Source organism: Capra hircus, chromosome 7, assembly GCF_001704415.2.
Source record: "Capra hircus breed San Clemente chromosome 7, ASM170441v1, whole genome shotgun sequence".
NCBI lineage: Eukaryota > Metazoa > Chordata > Mammalia > Artiodactyla > Bovidae > Capra > Capra hircus.
Genome location: NC_030814.1, coordinates 58,981,249 through 58,999,839, shown reverse-complemented (window position 1 = coordinate 58,999,839; position 18,591 = coordinate 58,981,249). Strand labels below are relative to the sequence as shown.

The window sequence follows — 18,591 nt, the reverse complement described above, 5'->3', positions numbered from 1 at the left end:
ACTGGAATACACTGTACCACTATCCTCTCGTGTTGCTGATTAATTACTTTCATGCAACAAAAGCAGATGGGGGAAAAAAAAGGCAGGCTTTTTGATGTCAGGAGATGGCAGAAGCAAACTCCTCCAAGTAACGGTAACAAAATGAATCAATCACATTTACCTCTTCTCAACAAGTTCTAGCATAAATGAACCAACCCTACAACAAAGACACATTAAATAAAATTCTTATTTTAGTATGTTTGTACATCCCAAGGTAAGTATACAAACTCTCTCTTTTTTTTTTTTTACAAGAAACTCCTAATTAACACAACATTTTGGAAATTAATTTCCAGTGTTTCAGTGAGATTGTTTGGATCTTGGAGGACATGGGAGGGGAAGAAGGGAAAGAATTATTAAAACTACTCTTTCTGCAGAAGAAACATAGCTATGTCATTCCTACGCAAATGTCTGTTAACTTCTCCTGGCATAAAAACAGTGATGTCATTCTGCACAGCAGTCAGAAGAGTTATAATGAACACCAAGTTTTTAAATCACTGACAGCTTAAGGAAATTAAGACTATGACTCAGAAATCTCCTCTCCCTAGAGTATCACATCTGTGGAAGAGGAGACTATGCCCAGCTGGGGTTATATACATACTCAACATCAACAAAACTGAAGTCATTTTCCCCTGCACAACAGGAAGAGTTGTTTTTTCACCGTTAGAACTCTGAGCAATGAAAGCCATGACTTTATACAGCTCTGTATAAAAACACAAGAAGGGTGGTTCATATTCTATTAGGAAAAGCAGCTCAACATCAAAACTCCTCTCCCTTCAAAATAAAATCTAAAAAATGATTAAATTTCTTCCTACCTCTGAAAATTATTTTATCTTTGCTTCATTTTCTCTGCTCTAAAATACAGACTAACACCTTTAAAGACAGTATAAAGGAGCTTATAAGTAGACTGCATTTTTTCTCTCCAACAGTAAGCATAAAATATCTAAACTTGGCTCTAGAGAGAACAATAACATAAACTATTATTACTATAATATCAATAATGCTTAACAATGTCTATTACACCATGATTTGTGGTTTGTCTCCTAATGTATTAGGAATAAAATATAATGCAACTTATCTTCAGCTTTAAAATTACCTCAAATTGACTGGAATATCAACTCTACATGAACACGAAGTAAAACGGCTGCAAAACTTAAGACAGCCTGATTATATCCCTTTTGACTAATATTTAATATATCTAAACTGAGAGCAACTGCAGATGTTTCATCTTGACTTTTCTAAATGTTACAATCCAAATTACAAGTCAACATTCAAGCTAACAATTAAAATCAAAACAAAACGTAACATTCTAAACAAAGGGCAGTTCAACCAAACTGTCACAGTTCAGATTTCTACATAATTAGTTGAAAATCTGTTCAATTATTTAGATTTTTTTAAATTTTGTTACCCATCAGAAATATACCTAGTGTTTTCATTTTCTACCTGTGCCACATTTATCTTAAGTTTTATTCTTCTGGATTTTTCAACCACCAGAGATCAACCATCAAATTACTTCAACAAGTAGAAATAGCAACACCGCTCCCAAACAGCAATTTCTGCATTGCTAGACACTTATCTAGTTGGTAGATTTATACCATTGTTCATTCTTAGTTCCTTAAATGTAAAAAATATCCACAGAATGGTGGCATACCTCTAAATTAGTTTAAATATGGTACAAAGTTATTTTTAGTTAGGTTCAAGTTTTAGAAAAGCACTAATCATTCTTCTCAAAGGCTAATCTACTCAAGTTCCTCTCATTAAAGAAATATAAAGCTTAATTTTTCTCTTTTGGAAAGAAGAAATGTTATTAATGTAATGCTCAAGCACAAGGATATTAGAATAATGGACCTAATATCAAATCAGAGTCTGGATCATACCTATTGTTAATAAAAATAAATTTGACCTTTATTCTAATGATGGTCCTTTCAAACATTAGTATGACTAAATGTCATTTATGTGCACTTTCAAATGTAATACTAACTTTGAAAAATATTCTTATTTCTACTATGCAAAGGAAAATGGAAGAAAACTAACATAAATAATTACAAGCTGGTTTTTATTCACACAGAAAAAAACAACCTACAAGAAACATTCATGTAATATTTATTTGAGATCTGTGTCTATTCCTTCCTTGCATGCTAGAAAGATGAAAAGACAAACACGTCCAACTATTCAGACACATCATTCCACAGTTGTAACTTTCATCATAGTTCTCAAAGCAGTATGGTGAGGTCAGCTCACAAACAGCTTAAGTAGCAAAACTAGAAATTGGTGGTAGTAGTATCAGGCTACATAACAGCCCCTCCAAAGAATATGAAGTAAGAGAACTAAAATGTGCTGGCAACATGCCAAGAGACTAGATGGACTATAGCTTTGAGCAACGAATATGCAGAGTTTACAGTATACAGCAATTCATCATCTCTTACCCTGTAGTTTGATTTTCTTTGTTTTAACCTGAAAATAGCCATATACAAAAGATATTTAACACTACCAGTTTTCTCCATACTCATGACTGGGAAAGGCATCTGGGCTTGAAATGACTTTGTAAACTAAATACACACCCTAAAATGAAAAATATGACTTCCATCCTATGTAAGCATAAGCAAGGTAAAATATACAATTATACCAGTAATACTCTGCACAGAACAGCCTTTACTCTCCAAGGATTATACTGCCCTCAGCGTAATCCTAAAGGCTTGGGGTTTTCCTATATTGTCAATGCTGTCTATCTCTGCAACTGGTTGGCATTTAGAATTAGTCAACCTTCTCAACAGATTTAATAAAGAATTAATTCTGTCAGATTACAGGACATAATTTTGGTAAGAAACAATTCCTTTGACCTTACTCAAAATATGTTACTTTTAAAATTTCTTCTTTATTGAATCATATATTTAAAAAGCATAATAAACTTTAATTCTTAAGTCTCTGACACTTACTAAACATTTTCTTTCTAGAGGACCAAAAGAAAATGCAGTTATTTTAGCCAACAGAATTATATTCAATTCAAACCAACACACGTTTAACATGTGAGTGCCAGACATTATACTGAGGACTGAGGAAACAAAGATAAATATGTATATGGTCTTTGACAATCTAGTTGGGGAGGGCAGACCATTTCAAACTCAGTCAAGTTCTACCCACTACCCTCATCCCACCACCCACGTACTCTACTAGCTACAGGAACAAAAGCTCTGGTATCATTCAGGAACGTGTTAGTAAATCTGCCAGGGAAGATGGAAAACTCTTCAGAGAAGATAAACTCTGTCTTAAAGGATGTGAGTTTCAGGAGGCAAAGTGGGATACTGCAGGCGAAGGACAGAAGGAGCAAAACCAAGAAAACACAAAACACAGCATGTGTGAGGAAGCCCATGTGATGAGGGTAGGGCAACAATTTTGGGTACATGAGCTACTCCCCTTCTACCTTCAGCCCATGGCAGACCTCACTGATCAATTAAAGCATGTTTAAGCCCACAGGAGACTCAAACTCAACAGATAACTCAAAACCAATGAAAAGAAGTAAGTCTGTGAGATGAAATTTATGTGCTATCCTCAGCTTGGGAACAGAAAGTGGTGGGATTTGAGGCTAGAAGGCTCAATTAGAAGGCTAAATTAAGGACAGATTATGAATGACCATGAATGCTAGGCTAACAAGTTTAGATTTTATCCCATGGGCAACCAAGGATGAACAAAAGATTTTATGAAAAATAATGACATAATCTTATCTTGCAGATGTGTGAAGAAAGCATTTAAACCAACACAGTAAGGGCAGAAAGAACAGTTCAGAAGCTATTGCTTCTTAGTCCAGGCAAGAGGGCCTAGATTTCAGCAATGGTAAAACTGCAGGTTCTAAAACAAAAATGTAATGTTTTAGATTTTACAATTCTTGGTTTTAAAACAACAGTTTGAGAAAAACTGGCATTCTAATTAGAATTCCCTAACAATTTTCAAAAAGGAAAAGAAAAGACAAATTAAGGTAAAGACTAGAATTAAAGAAGTGAATCACAATGATACTCAAGATTACTCAAGACTATAAATTCAGAAATAGCTATTTCAGGCTTAGCATCAAGAAAGAGAAATCCTCATGACCAGACTAATACTCAGCAAGTCTTTTCCTCCTGAGGGCACTAACACTCTAGCCAAACAACAAACACAACTTACCTTACATGCCCCTACAAACTCCAGTGAGATGCACAAAGTACAAAAGACAAATTTAAAACCAAAGTTTAAAACCATGTAGATATTCCACATTATCTAAACACTTAAAGCTACTTATTTCTTTTAAAAAACATAATTCACATGAAATAAATCTTTTGGAAATACTATTGTTCTACCATTAACTAATTCATAGCCCAGCCTTTAAACTCTAAAATTCTTTGAGTGGAATACAACCAATAAGTAGCACTTTGGGCAATAAACAAAAAAAGCAACTTGCCTACCATCTCTGCAGAATGTTTAGTAAACGAAATTATTCTATTAAAAATTAAAACTTCACTATAGATTGGGCTTCTCTGGTGGCTCACTGGTAGAATCCATCTGCCAGTGCAGAAGACACAGGTTCAATCCCTGGTCCCAGAAGATCCCATACACCGTGGAGCAGCTAAGCCTGTGAGCCACAACTATTGGGCCTGTACTCTAGAGCCCGGGGAACCACAACTATGGAAAACTGTGCACCCTAGAGCCCGTGCTCTGCAACAAGAGAAGCCACCACAACAAGAAGCCAGAGTGCTGCAACCAGAGTAGCCCCTGCTCCCCAAAACTAGAGTGCACCAGCGTGTAGAAACAAAGACCCAGCAAAGCCAAAACAAATAAAGAAACAAATATTTTTTTTTTTAATTCACTATAGATCAAAAAACCAAAGAGTTTTTCTTTTCAGGAGAGAGACATTCTTTAACTGCAGCAAGCAAAGGCTAATGTAATGATGTGAAACCGAAGCACAACATGTTAACAAGCATGCTATAAAAGCTACCGTTACTGTTTTAAGACCTAAGGATATTCATAACAAAGATAAAATTATCCTGCAGTGAGTGCCAACAATGCACTTCATGCTACACAGACACATATTCAAGGGTTCTACTTTGTTTTCATCCCAATTCTTTTGCGTCCCAGTAACAAACTCTCAAATTGGAATTTTCTTCCTTTTAAAACAAGCTAAAATGAAAAAATAGACTCCAACAATAAGTTTTTATTTACTTATCCATGCTGTTTATTCTCAGAAAGCAAATCAGATGAACAGTTTATCATAACCTATCTCTGTTTCAAACCAATATGGATTAACTAGTCATGAGCAGGGTCTATTTCTCATGATGTCATTCTAAAGCCATCAGTAAATGTTACACATGCTGTGCTTCCTTCAAATCAATCACAAAACAAATCATCCTAGACTGAGGTCAAATTCCTTTCCAACTAAAGGAGCTCCAAACTTAAGTAATGGTCCACTTACTAAGTAATATTCAAAGACCAAATTCCAGAAAAACCCTTCTCTGTACCTCCTCCACTTAAAAAAAAATCGGTCTCCTTTTAGCTCAGTGTAATGGAATGTGACCTGCAGTTAAGGGCTTTTCCATTCCTATTTACTGCTTAGAGAACATGAAGCAGATGTATTCTCCCTCAGAACGGCAATATAGTTTAAAAAAAAAAGTGAACTGCAGGTGGTTAATCATATAATAAGAATTAGAACAAACAACGTAAGTTGACTTACTAGATTTCTCATGTTTGACAGAGTGAGTATATTTAAATAGACAACTGAATATTTATTTTTGTTTTACAACCTGATCAGACATCTAAGATTCATGACTTGTGTGACTACTAATAATTAGGTTGGGAAGAGGAGGTTAAAACTATAACTACTTAAAAAAATCTTCACACACAAAATTACTATAAACATCTTTTCACAATAAATCATATTTTACCATTCAAGTTACACACATAAGTACCTAAGTATGGAGAGAAGAACTTGGAATAAATATTTTTAAAATGTACTTCAAAGTTTAAGATTAAACACATTTACCTAGAATTCAGTTTCTCATTTAAAAGAAAAAAGATATTTGACCTAGTGTTCTTTAAAGCTACTATGATACTTTAACCCAAGTTGTAAAGTGAACAAATTCTATGACTTAATTCAGATAAACTTCTTTCAGGATAACCCCCTTAAGGATATACTTTACTTACATTCTTCCTACACCTTCATACATGTTAGTCTCATCTACCAAAGTCATAATCTCTGTATCTGTAAGATGTGCATGCTTTTTCGTTCTGTTCAGCTGTTCAATCTGTACATCTGCAAGCTTCACCTTCTGTTGAGTGTCAATAACTTTGGCTTGAAGCTCTGTGAAGGCCTAAAAAGAAATAAGTCCTTGATTTAGTAGGCGCTACATTTTACAGTAAATGTTTATATCAAATCTATTAAAATGAAGCCTGCCAAACAGACAAAGCCATGAAATTTACCACAGCAGACATCTCAAAGCTGGTCTGCTAAAAACTTGAGCCCTGAACAATTCAGTGATTAGAAGCACTAACCCTCTGTACAGTTGAAAATCCAAGTATAATTTATAGTTGACTCTCCATATAGCAGTTCCTCTGTATCCCTGGTTCTACATTTGTTGATTCAACCAACTACATATCATGTAGTACTCTAGTATTTACTATTTTAAAAATCTGTGTACAACTGGATCCCTGAAGTTTAAACCAACGCTGTTCAAGAGTCAACTGTACTGAACTTACCCAGTCCTCAGAAGATGCAACCTATCTGAAGAAGCTGAACAAAGGCACGGTAAATAATAACCATATCAAGTAGCAGGTACCCAAGGAGTAATAAAAGCTCTAAAGGCAACAATCACAAACCCAGAGACCCAAATCAGGAACCATTAATGTAACAACTCACCACATCTGTACTACTCAAGATTATTTAAAGCACTTTCCCACACTTGTTTGAAATATTAACATGTGAATATTAATATGAGAATACTGACATATAATAAATGTCTCATTTTCTCTTTTCAATAATCCTGAGTTAAGGATGGCAGATTCATCAGCACAGTTTACAAATTAACTAAATGTTTTAAAGAGATATAAATGACTTTCACAGGGCTGAACAACTACTAGGTCAAAAACCAAGTACTTAATTAACTTCTTCTGACCGCTAGTTACTGAATCTTTCTACTCTATCCACAGTAATATTCAGAAAATGAATATTTTAAGAGAAAGACACACACAAAAAATTCAAAGCATTGATAAAAGAATTGCATCATGATCTTCATATGCACATGATAAGCCAAACTTGACCTCTGAGTACTCTTAAAAGGTTTTCAATACTTCTGAAGTGCCTAAAAGGTTTTCAATACTTCTGAAGTGCCTAGAATGATTTTCACATGCTGTCAAATTCTGACTTAATAATAACATCTGTGGCTGCAATACATAGCAAAAAGCTACTAAACTTTTATTCTGACTTTGTTCTCACCTACTAGTAAGGTTTTAAAAGGTTTATCTAGAGGGGAGAGGAGGTACCTAAAGTTTCCTATTAGTCTCCATCCCTTCCCCTCCCCCCAAAATTATAAACATTAAAGGACCTTTAAACAAGTTTCTTCTGTAATTTTACTGGTTGACAAAACTACCCAATTTACGTCTGTAATTATCTTCTTAGTTTGCATTCACTGTCCACAGGTTTCCCAGCAACAGATTGAAATAATACTGAGGGGTAAGTCCATTCATAGCTGTATTCTATTGTTAGCTCTCACTAAACCCTAACTTAAATTTGAACTTTCAACAGAAAAAAAAAGGTAAACTTTTAAAACACTTTAAGACACAGTTTGGTAAGGAAGCTAGTATTTTGTTAAAGCTGAGATAATACAGCACTAGACAGCACCATAAGGAGTAAAGGTACAAGTTCCAAACAAAACGCAATACACACACACAAATCCTCAGAGCAATAATACACTGCTTCATCTATTACGTGGAAGAGCTACTTCAACTGTCTTATTTCTCATGCAAAGATAGATTACAAGACAGTCTTAAACAAAATTTGCTCTTCTAACCTCAAGTAGTGGTCAAAAGGTGGAAAGTGAGGCAGAGAATGCAATATTCTAGAACCAAGCTTGGGCTGACTCTTCTGTTAAACTGTTTCCTTTTCTAGAAAAGTATCGGTTTAAAGTAGATGAAGTCTAGGCTCCTTTCCAATCCCCATTCTCCTTCTCTTCGCAAAAAAAAAAAAAAGAAAAAGGATACGCTTCTGAGTCAGTAGTGGTGTCAGAATCCTGACAACTCTTAGGTGGTGAAAACATTTCTGTGTAACAACACATTTCTAGGCAATTGTTTGAAGAGAAAAACTCAATTCCTTCTGATACCAATTTTATCTGGAAACCTTTGACTTGTTTCTTCTTCGACAAGTCTTTAAAAACGAGGGTGGGGAGGGGGCGGTTGTTGGCAAAGCCCTAAGATGAACATTGCTATGAGGATACCTGACTGAACTGTATGAAGCGACCTTACAAGATATGGGATTAAAGAACTGACCTAAAAACAGACTGGACTTGGAGTTTTTCAAAGCAAATTAGTATACAGAATTACAGATGCTACAGCTCGGGCAAGCAGGCTAAGAGGCTCCAACTGGAAGCGCTCATTTCAGGCCTCACTATGGAACTGAAGGCACCAAGAGCAACGAAAGGTCTCTGGAGCTCGGAACAAGGGAACAAAACAGCTATAGGCCCGCCAAACTTAACCAGGCCCAGCCCAACCGGCTCTTACCCGGCAAAGAGCCGCTCGCCCTCGACTCCCGCCTAAGGAGGCCCGGTCCCGCCTTTGCACTCTGAGAAACCACTCCCCATTTCCCTGGGGCCTCTTTCCTTCCGCAGCACTCGAGACTCACTCGACATTGTTGTCCACAGTCCCCTTAGCTTCCAAAGAAAAGCTTCTGCCTGCTCAAGACCCTCTTTTACCTTCTTCAACTCCAGATCCACGGGGGCCGCCATCTTGCTTCACTACTGCGCCTGCGCAGTGGGAGAAGCCCGGAAAGAGCGTGGGGGAAGGGCGCGCCCTGAAGGTTTGATAGGGCCTCTTCCTTCTGCGCCTGCGCATGAGTGGGGCTGCTTGGTTTTCCTACCTTCCCCGTCGTTATTAACGCCTGAAATAACCGGGATTCCGATTCAGAGTACGTCTTCCCCACGTGACCTGTGGGCCTGCCGTGATTCTCCACATCCTTGCAAACACGGCACAATGTGCAGATTTCGTGTGTGTGTTTTTTTAATATAAATTTATTTATTTTAATTGGACGCTAATTACAATATTGTATTGGTTTTGCCATACATCAACATGAATCCGCCACGGGTGTACACGTGTTCCCCATCCTGAACCCCCCTCCCACCTCCCTCCCCTCGTGTGTGGTTTTAACCACTTCGACAAATAGTTTAGTTTGTGTCGCTAAATTAAGATGTATGTAGATCAGGCTAAAACCTTTAAAGTCATTCATACCTTCAGCGAGTCCTGTGCTGTCAGGGAGGGATGAGAAAGAATCAGCCTGAGTTTCAGACATGGCAGCATGGAGAAGACCAGAAGGCTTCAGTTCAGTTCAGTCGCTCAGTCGTGTCCAGAAGGCTTAGTTTAAGCGTTTTCCCAAAGAACTTATTTATACTGAATGCTCTCAGAAGACCTTGTAGACACAGGAGTTCTCACGAGAAACCAAATTTCTTTTTAAAAGAAAAAAAAAAATGCAGATTCTCTGATCCTCATCCCAAACTTACTTAGAATCTTTGATATGGGGCACAGAAATACGTACTTTTGCAAACTCCTTTTATGATCTGATCTAAGTGGACTGCAAACCACATTTTGAAAATCTGCTGTAAAATAGCTGGCATTTGAACCAGAAGGATGACTAGAAGGATGGACATGAAAGAAATGGATATCTTCCTTACTCTAAAAACCTGTGAGGCAGGGGAAAGGGCAGGGAGTTTGGAACTAAACAAATCTGTATTCAAGGTTTGGTCTACATTGAGCGTAGGTATGTCTGCTTCCATTTACTAGTTGTGTATCAATAGAGTATGTCTCCTCATTTAATATGAGAATAACAGTACTGACCTAACAGAGTTATTCGGAGGAGTAAACAAGATCAGGATGGAAAGCTCCAAGCATAGCACAATGCGCACAGTAGGCACACAATAAAAAGGTATAATTAACTTCATGTAGTTAGCATTGTTATATTTGTCTTTCAAGGTACAGCAAGCAGACACATAATATGTATCCATTATGTATTTTTTTATTTTTTACATCACACAGACCATAAATAATCTCTCCTTGGAATTTCAAGACTACTTCTGTTCCTTTTTCAAGACACATGACACTATCTGTCTTAAAAATTTTTTTTTATTAGACTTATTAGCTGTTCAAATGTCCATCATTGGACAAATGGATAAACAAAATGTGAGGACATTATGCTAAGTGAAATAAACCAGTCACAAAAAGACAAATACTGTATGATTCCATTGTACAAGGGACTTGGTGGTGGTGGTGGTGGTTTAGTTACTAGATTGTGTCTGACTCTTGTAACCCCATGGACTATAGCTAGCCAGTCATCTCTGTCCATGGGATTTCCCAGGCAAGAATACTGAAGTGGTTGCCATGTCCTTCTCCAATATGAGGGACTCAGAGTAGACAAAATCATAAAGACAGAAAGTAGAATGGTGTTGCCAGGGGCCAGGAGGAAGGGATAGAAAGGAAAAAATTTTTAATGTTATTTATTTATTTTTGGCCATACTGGGTCTTCGTTGCTGCACTCTCTAGTTGTGGTGCATGGACTTCTCATTGTGGTGGCTTCTCTCGTTGTGGAGCACAGACTCTAGGGTGCAAGGGAGTCAGCAGTTCAGCCACATAACTCAGTAGTTGTGGCTCCTGGGCCCTAGAGCACAGGCTCAATAGTGTGGTGCATGGGCTTAGTCTCTCCATGGGCATGTGGAATCTTCCTGGATCAGGGATCGAACCAGTGTCTCCTGCATTGGCAGGTGGATTCTTTACCACTGAGCTACCAGGTAAGCCCAGGAATTCTTGTTTAATAGGTGTAGCGTTTCAGTTTTATAAGATGAAAAGAGTTCTGGAGAGGGATGGTAGTGATAGTAACACAATAATGTCAATGTATTTAATACCACTGAACTGTACACTTAAAAATGATTATAATAGTAAATGTTATGTATATTTTACCACATTTAAAAAAATGAAAAAATATATTTTTTCTTTTTTCAAATCTACATGTTCTTTTCTTTTCCATAATGATATGCAATGATATGTTCTTACCTAATGGTGAAAATAATTAAAACATAATTAACATAACTATTTTTTTATTTATTTCTGTCTTATCAGTTGAAATCTTTGGGGTATGAATTCTTCCACTGTTGGGCATCTGCTGGTCTTTCTTATGAGAGCTGATTTTCTCATTTGACTCATAAATTTTTTATTAGAACCTGTCTTCAGTGTCCAGCATATCCATGGACTTTAGAAACATCTCACATTCACTTTTTTTTTGCTGCACCTTGTGGCTTTTGGGATTTTAGTTCCCTAGCCAGGGACTGAACCCAGACCCTTGGCATGAAAATACCAAGTCCTAACCACTGGACTGGTAGGGAATTCCTCCACATTCACTTCTACCAGAGCCCTGAGAGAGTCATAGGTTCCAGACCAATTTTTATGCTAATTCTTGACACTACATGAATGAAGCAAACTTAGGGGAAAAGAAACTTTGCCCAGAGCATAAAGTTGGCAGAATGTGATATACATTTATGTGTGGGCAGCCACTATATTATCACCCTTTTATTTTGGACTTCAAAATAAATGTTATTGCCTTTCCCTCTTTAGAGTTTCTAAAATGACAGGAAGACACTGTCTATGAAAGCCCTAAAAAGTTTTCAGTTCTTGGACACTTGTCTAGAGAATAACCATGCTGAGCTTGCTTCTATTATTTTCATTAAAAAAAAAAAAACAAAACAGCTTTCACACTGAAAACTTCACTAGTACAGGGATATACTCCTGAGGTGCAAACAGACCACAGTTGTGGAACTTAAAAAGTGATCCCCTATTACCATTCAGCTCTGCCAACCCATGCACAATACCCTAATTTATTCATTCAACAAATATTTATTGAATATCTATTAGGTCCTTGGGGTATAATAATAACAAGAGACAAATTCCCTGTCCCCATGGAACACACATTCCAGTGGGAAAAGAGAAACAATAAACATGCCAACAAATAATTTAATAAACTAATAAGTGTTATTAAGAAGAAAACAGCAATGTGGTTAGAGGCTGCTGGGTGGATACCACTTAGGTGTGGGAAGCTCTCTGAAAGGCCATAACATTTGAAATCAGACCTGGAAAATGAGAATTAGATAGCTGTGCAAAGAGCTGGGGAAACGGCCTTCCAGACAGAAGAAACAGCAAGAAGTTTAGGATGGGAGCAGTCTTGGCATATTTGAAGAACAAAAGGAAGATGCCAGCATGGCTGGATGTGGAGAATAGTAGAAGGCAGTGATATCAGAGAGTTGCACTGGAGGCCGGACCATGAAAGACCTTTAAGCTATAGTCAGGGGATCAGAATGTTATTCTGAGTGTGTTTATAAGCCAGTGAATAATTTCAAGCAGAGGACTGATATGATTTGAAGAGATTGATATGATTCTATTTTAAGGAGACCATTGTGGGTTCAAGGTGGAGAATGGATTGGAAGGAGCAAGGTTGGAAGCAAAGAGACCAGTCAGGAGACTATTGCAGTGGTACACGAGACAGACGCTAATGATCTGAGGATGATGGCGATGGAGACAGATAGATGGATTCGGGTAGAGGTTACTAAACTTAATGAAGGAATGGATTGGGGGCAGAGAGGGTGGCAATGAAACAAAGAGAGGAATCAAAGATGATTTGTAATCTCAAAATAAATATGCTGAGTGAGAGAAACCAGATGAGAAAGAGTAACATGCTGAATGATTCCATGTCTAAAGTTCTAGAATATGCAAACAAATCTAAAGTGACAGAAAGAAGATCAGTAGTTACCAGATAGATTGGGGGTAGTGAAACCTAAGGAAGAGGCAGAAGGAAGTGATTACAAAGGAGCATTAGATAATTTTTGTGGTGATGGATATACTTATTATCTTAATTCTGAAGATGGTTTCCTAGGTGGAAACTTATCAAAGTGTACACTTAAATATATTCAGTTTATCATATGTCAATTATATCTCAATCAAGTTGTTTTAAAAGAAAAGCAAAGACTCCAAGGTTTTTGACCCAAGAAAACTATTAATAGTTGAATGATAATGTCTTTTACAGAGAAGAGAAAGTTAATTCTTATGATACAGTCTATAAGCATCTCAAAGCAGCTCTATAGGAATAGTAAGAATAATCTTTCTCCCTGTGAACAGACTATATTAGTTAGAGATACGTTCAGCTGCTATAATAGAGATCCAAAACAACAATGGCTAAAACAAGATAGAAGTTTATTTCTCTCCATCTCAATCATCCAGGCAAAAGCAATGTAGGGTAAGTATGTGAGTTCTACAATGCCACAGTTCCCAGGCTCCTTCTATCTTATCCCTGTGATCCAAGATGACTCATCACCACCATGTTCATAAACTAGCTACAAGGAAGGGGAAAGGACCCAGGGGTGGGGGAGGGGGGAGGGGGACACTCACTCTGTCCTTTTAAAGGCGTATCCCAGAAATAAAAATGTGGCTCTGTTCACATCACATTAGCCCAGACAGAATCACATGACCATTCCTGGAGACCAGAAAAACTGGGAAATGTAGTTATTATTGCGGGCAATTATGTGACCAGCTAAACACTAGGAATTATATTATTATGAAAGAGAAACCAAAGAGAGATTTGGGTTAAAGTTTCTGACATCAGAACTTTTCAGCTTACAAAGCCATTTCTTATTTATCAAGTTATTTGATCTTAACAACTTTGTAAGATGGATAGACTCTGAAGGGTTCACTCCATCTGAAAGTTTAGCAGAGTAGTTAAGAGTATAGACTTTGAAATCTGACCTTCTAGTTTCAAATTCTGTCTCTACCATTTACCAGCTGCAAGATTCAAGGAAAAGGACTTAACTTCTGTCCCCTTCTCTTCAACTATAAAACAGAGATAGTAATAGTACCCATCCCATAGGTTGTTATAAGGATTAAGTGAGATAATGCATGCAAAGTTCTTGATATACTGTTACACCTAATCTACACTAGCTACTATTATGCATCAAGTATTACAAACCTACAGATAAATAAAAGAGCAGTTCACAGTACAGCAGGGGTCACAGATAAACAGAAAGTTATGAAAGAATCTGAAAATTTAGCTGTAGAGAAAGTGACACCAGGAGTTGGAAGAACAGAGAAGAGGGACTCCTAATCCAGGAATCTTGCAGGAAAATTTGCAGGAGTTTGCAGCAAAGAAAGGAGAAACGATATTCCTAGAAGAGACTAAGACACCAAGGCAAGAGCCTAGCATCTTTGGGGGAATACAAATTGTTTGGTATGGGTGAAGCACAGAGCATGCTAAACACTGAGAGAGAAAGGGACAGCGAGGTGAGGGCCAACAGTGGAGGGCCTTCCAAGTCAAGCTCATTGAGTGCAATGGTCATTGAATGCAATGGAGTGTTGTAAGCAAGGGAGTGACTGGTCACATTTATTTACACTCCAGAAAATTGTGATGGCTGCTTTAGCGGGAGTGATTCCTAGAAGGCAAAAGATGAGAAACCAGATCAGAACAAAGCAGCCATCCAGATAGCAAGGGCACAAAACTAAGGCAGTGGGAGAGAGGCAAGCCCTAGGGTTCATCTGCTTTTCAAAATTCCTGTTTTGAGCAAGTTCTTTCTTAACTCTGCCTTATCTCAGCTGCTTTTGCATCACTTAATTTACTACAGAAACATCTTCTTTGATAATATTTCTATATTCAGGTGATCATCATGATTTACCCAAGACTATGGAGATCCAACACAATCCATTCTGAAGATCAGCCCTGGGATTTCTTTGTAAGGAATGATGCTAAAGCTGAAACTCCAGTACTTTGGCCACCTCATGCAAAGAATTGACTCATTGGAAAAGACTCTGATGCTGGGAGGGATTGGGGGCAGGAGGAGAAGGGGACGACAGAGGATGAGATGGCTGGATGACATCACAGACTCAATGGATGTGAGTCTGAGTGAACTCCGGGAGTTGGTGATGGACAGGGAGGCCTGGCATGCTGCGATTCATGGGGTCGCAAAGAGTCGGACACGACTGAGTGCCTGAACTGAACTGATACCAGTTTTTGTGCTGAAAGCCCTGTGATCTGAGAAACCCCTTAATCCTGGGCAGGCCAGGACACCCATTCAGCTTACAGAGAGGCTGTGTACTGGATAAAAGAAAAATTCTGGACCCAGATTGCCTGGATTCAAATCCTAGCCCAATCATGAATCAAGTGTAGGACCTTGAGCAAGTTACTTTACCTGTCTGTAGCTCAATTTCCCCACATGAAAACTGGAGATGATGCAATGTAGTAACTACAGGGTTATTGTGAAGATTAACTGAGTGAATAATATAGAGCTGGCCTTTTGTATCTGTCGATGCAATTTCAAAATAAGGGCTGACTCTAAAGGACTCGGACATCCTGAGATTTTGATATCAGAAGAATCAATCCCTGGTGAATACTGAGGGACAACTATACTATTTAAAATTTAGACTGATACCCAGAAAATTGTATTTGCCATGACCATTCTGAAATTATAGCTGTTATAAACCTACCTGGGCTTCCCAGCTGGCACTAGTGGTAAAGAAACTGCCTGCCAATGCAGGAACCATAGGAGTCACAGGTTCGATCACTGGGTTGAGAAGATCCCATGGAGGAGGAAATGGCAACCCACTGCAGTATTCTTGCCTGGAAAATTCCATGGACAGAGGAGTCTGATGGGCTACAGTCCATCAGGTCGCAAAGAATCAGACACAACTGAGTGACTGAACACACATAAACCTACTGCCTTCTGGTTGATTTCACTTCTGTCCCACACATCCTCTTGCTCTGTCATTATTTCTTGGATGTCTCCAGATCTTTCACTTCAAGCTCCCAGTCACCTCACCCAAGGATGGTGAGAAAAAGTAGTTCTGTGATCCTGGGGACTCTTGTTATCTGTGGGTAGCCTCTGGGAGCATTAAATTGAATTTAATAGTGTTGAAGGCCTTTAAGATTCTCTTCCAAGTGGGCTACTTCCTGATATCCTCAGGAATAGGGAATTTGCACATTTCCTCTGAAAATGAATTATGCACGGGTCTGCCTAGGAGTAGGGTAGGATCAGGTGGGGCATTTGTACAGCTTATATGGTTCTTATATGTGAGGACTTTAGGGACAAGAATAGGGAGTGGTCCTTCCTAAGTGACACATTTGCAAAAAAACTGAAGTAGCTCTTCTGGCTGACAAAGTAAGATTTGGGGCTGGGACATTCCTAGGAGGGAGCCTTAGCTGTGCCTAGCAAATGAAACAGTCATTGTGAACTGCAAAGAGAGGAAGTGAGTTGTCCTAAGCAGGAACAGTCAGCAGCTTTTCCCAGGCACCTGGCCACATTTGATTCAAACTGTTTACGAAAAGTCCAAAGAAAGTGGGTACTTTCAATCAATCTGATGATTTAACCTTGCCTTAGAGATGAAACTGGGTAACAGAGCATAACAAAGACTGGGATATTTATCCCATTGCTCACCAGAGAAAGTGAGGGTGTGGGGCCTGGCAGAGGTGAGAGCCAAGAATAGGAGACTCAAGAATAGGGAAGCAATAAAATCAGGAAAATCAAAAGCTTAGTGGAGAATCCATGTCTCTATCGCCTAGCTCACCCTAAATGGAAAATATTCATTGTCCTGTAAAACAGGAAGAAGAATACAATGGAGTTGGGTTGAGATCTGGACAAAACTCCACATGCAATTTTTAAATAAGCTCCAAAAAAGCATCAACATGGAAGAATGTTTTTCTGTCCTCAGAGCTGTTCCTAGGACATGGTGACTAAAGCTTTTCCCCAGAGCACTCACATAGAGCAGCTCCAAATTTTTTAAACAAAGGTTTCTAAATTGTAAGAAGCTTTAAAACTTACTATTTTTCCTTTCAGAAATTAGAACATGAGTAAGTGTAACACCTAATAAGCAGAAAACTTAGTTGAAACAAGAAGCCACACATTGCCCACCTTGTTATTAACTCTCATCTGTAGTCACAAGCAAATCCAGGCTTCCATTTGACCACTTTAGCCTCCAAGCAGAGAGAGACCTCTTTCCTTTATGTTTCCAGAAAGAGTGCCAGAATTGGATTTTCCAGGCCTAGGTTGTATCATATGCCCATCTTTGAAACAACCACAATAGCTAGTGGCATGGCTCTTGATCGGCCAGGAACAGGTCATACAGCCATTTCTGGAAGGTTAGGGGTACAGCCCCACCCAAAAAGCACATGGACTGAGAATGAGGGGAAAGTGTCTTCTTTACCAAAGGATAAAGTGTAACTATCAAAGAAAGAGGCAATGGATGTCACAAATAGGAAAAAAAATGTGTCCACTACACCTTAGTGTCCAAAATTTCAATTTTCTCAATCCTCTCTCCTAATGACTAGGTCAATTCCATTTCAATCAATCCATGAACTTCATGATAGTGAACCTCTGTTCTGCCTGAGATGGTGGAGGTCAGGGACTTCAAGGAAACAGTCTTGTTTTGCAATGGAGTCCTTGGATCATTGGATATGGAGGGTCCCACCCAAGGGCACTAAATTTAAGTTTTAGTATAGTTTGGCTTTTCTAGCTCAGGGACACTAAGGACTATCTCTTTGTTTCATTAAAAACAAATTGTAGCAGGCATTGTTGAGGGGATGTGGAAGTTACCACTTCCTTTTGTCCCCTCAGCTAAGGTCAAATGCTAAGGTCAGCTTGGGCTTGGGAAGATGGCAAAGGGTAGCTGGCTGTGGGTGAGTGACCTCATAGGTCTTGGTCTTTCTAACCACAGGGATTAGAAGAATACATAAGAAGTCCCTAGCAGAAATACTTATCCTGAAACATCAGCTTCTGAGGACAGAAAGCCACATAGAATCAGGGGGCAAACTGCAACGGATCCTAATTAGTCCATCCATTTGTCACATTCCCTCTCATTTTATAGTTGAAAATATAGAAAATGCACAGAAATATATAGGACAGTATAATATATAAATATAGAAAATGAACCTCACAAAAGAGAAGTAGTTTGTCTAGAACATAGCAAATTGGTATCCAAGCTGAGACTAGAGCCCAGGAGTCTTCGATTTCCTTCCAGATTCCTTCCACGCCACCCTATGGCCTCTTTTGAGTGGATCCTGGCAAAACTATGCTGAATCTCAAACAGAATTTAGAATCAAAAGGTTCCATTTGTCTTGGGAATATGGGACTCCTTTTTGTACCCACTTACCCTTGACTAGACTTGAACATGCAGATCTTGGAAAAGAGCCTCAGTCCCAGGACACAAAGAGAAGTTGAGATAGAATAAGCTCTAGGCTTCTGCTTGCTAGAAGAAACATGAACCTGATGTTATTTCAGATTTGGACTGCACGTGAATTCTGGGTACACCATA

General features: G+C 38.4%; 1 protein-coding gene across 1 annotated transcript in view; it reads right to left on the bottom strand.

Moving 5' to 3' along the window:
- The window catches only part of PFDN1 (prefoldin subunit 1), a 71,997-nt gene extending 62,906 nt beyond the window's left edge, over window positions 1-9,091 (bottom strand). Inside the window, exons 1-2 of the mRNA XM_005683032.3 lie at window positions 8,964-9,091; window positions 6,205-6,371 (exon numbers count right to left, since the gene is read on the bottom strand). Coding sequence (XP_005683089.1) covers window positions 6,205-6,371; window positions 8,964-8,996 — 200 coding nt within the window. The 5' untranslated portion in view covers window positions 8,997-9,091. The remainder of the gene's footprint in view (window positions 1-6,204; window positions 6,372-8,963) is intronic.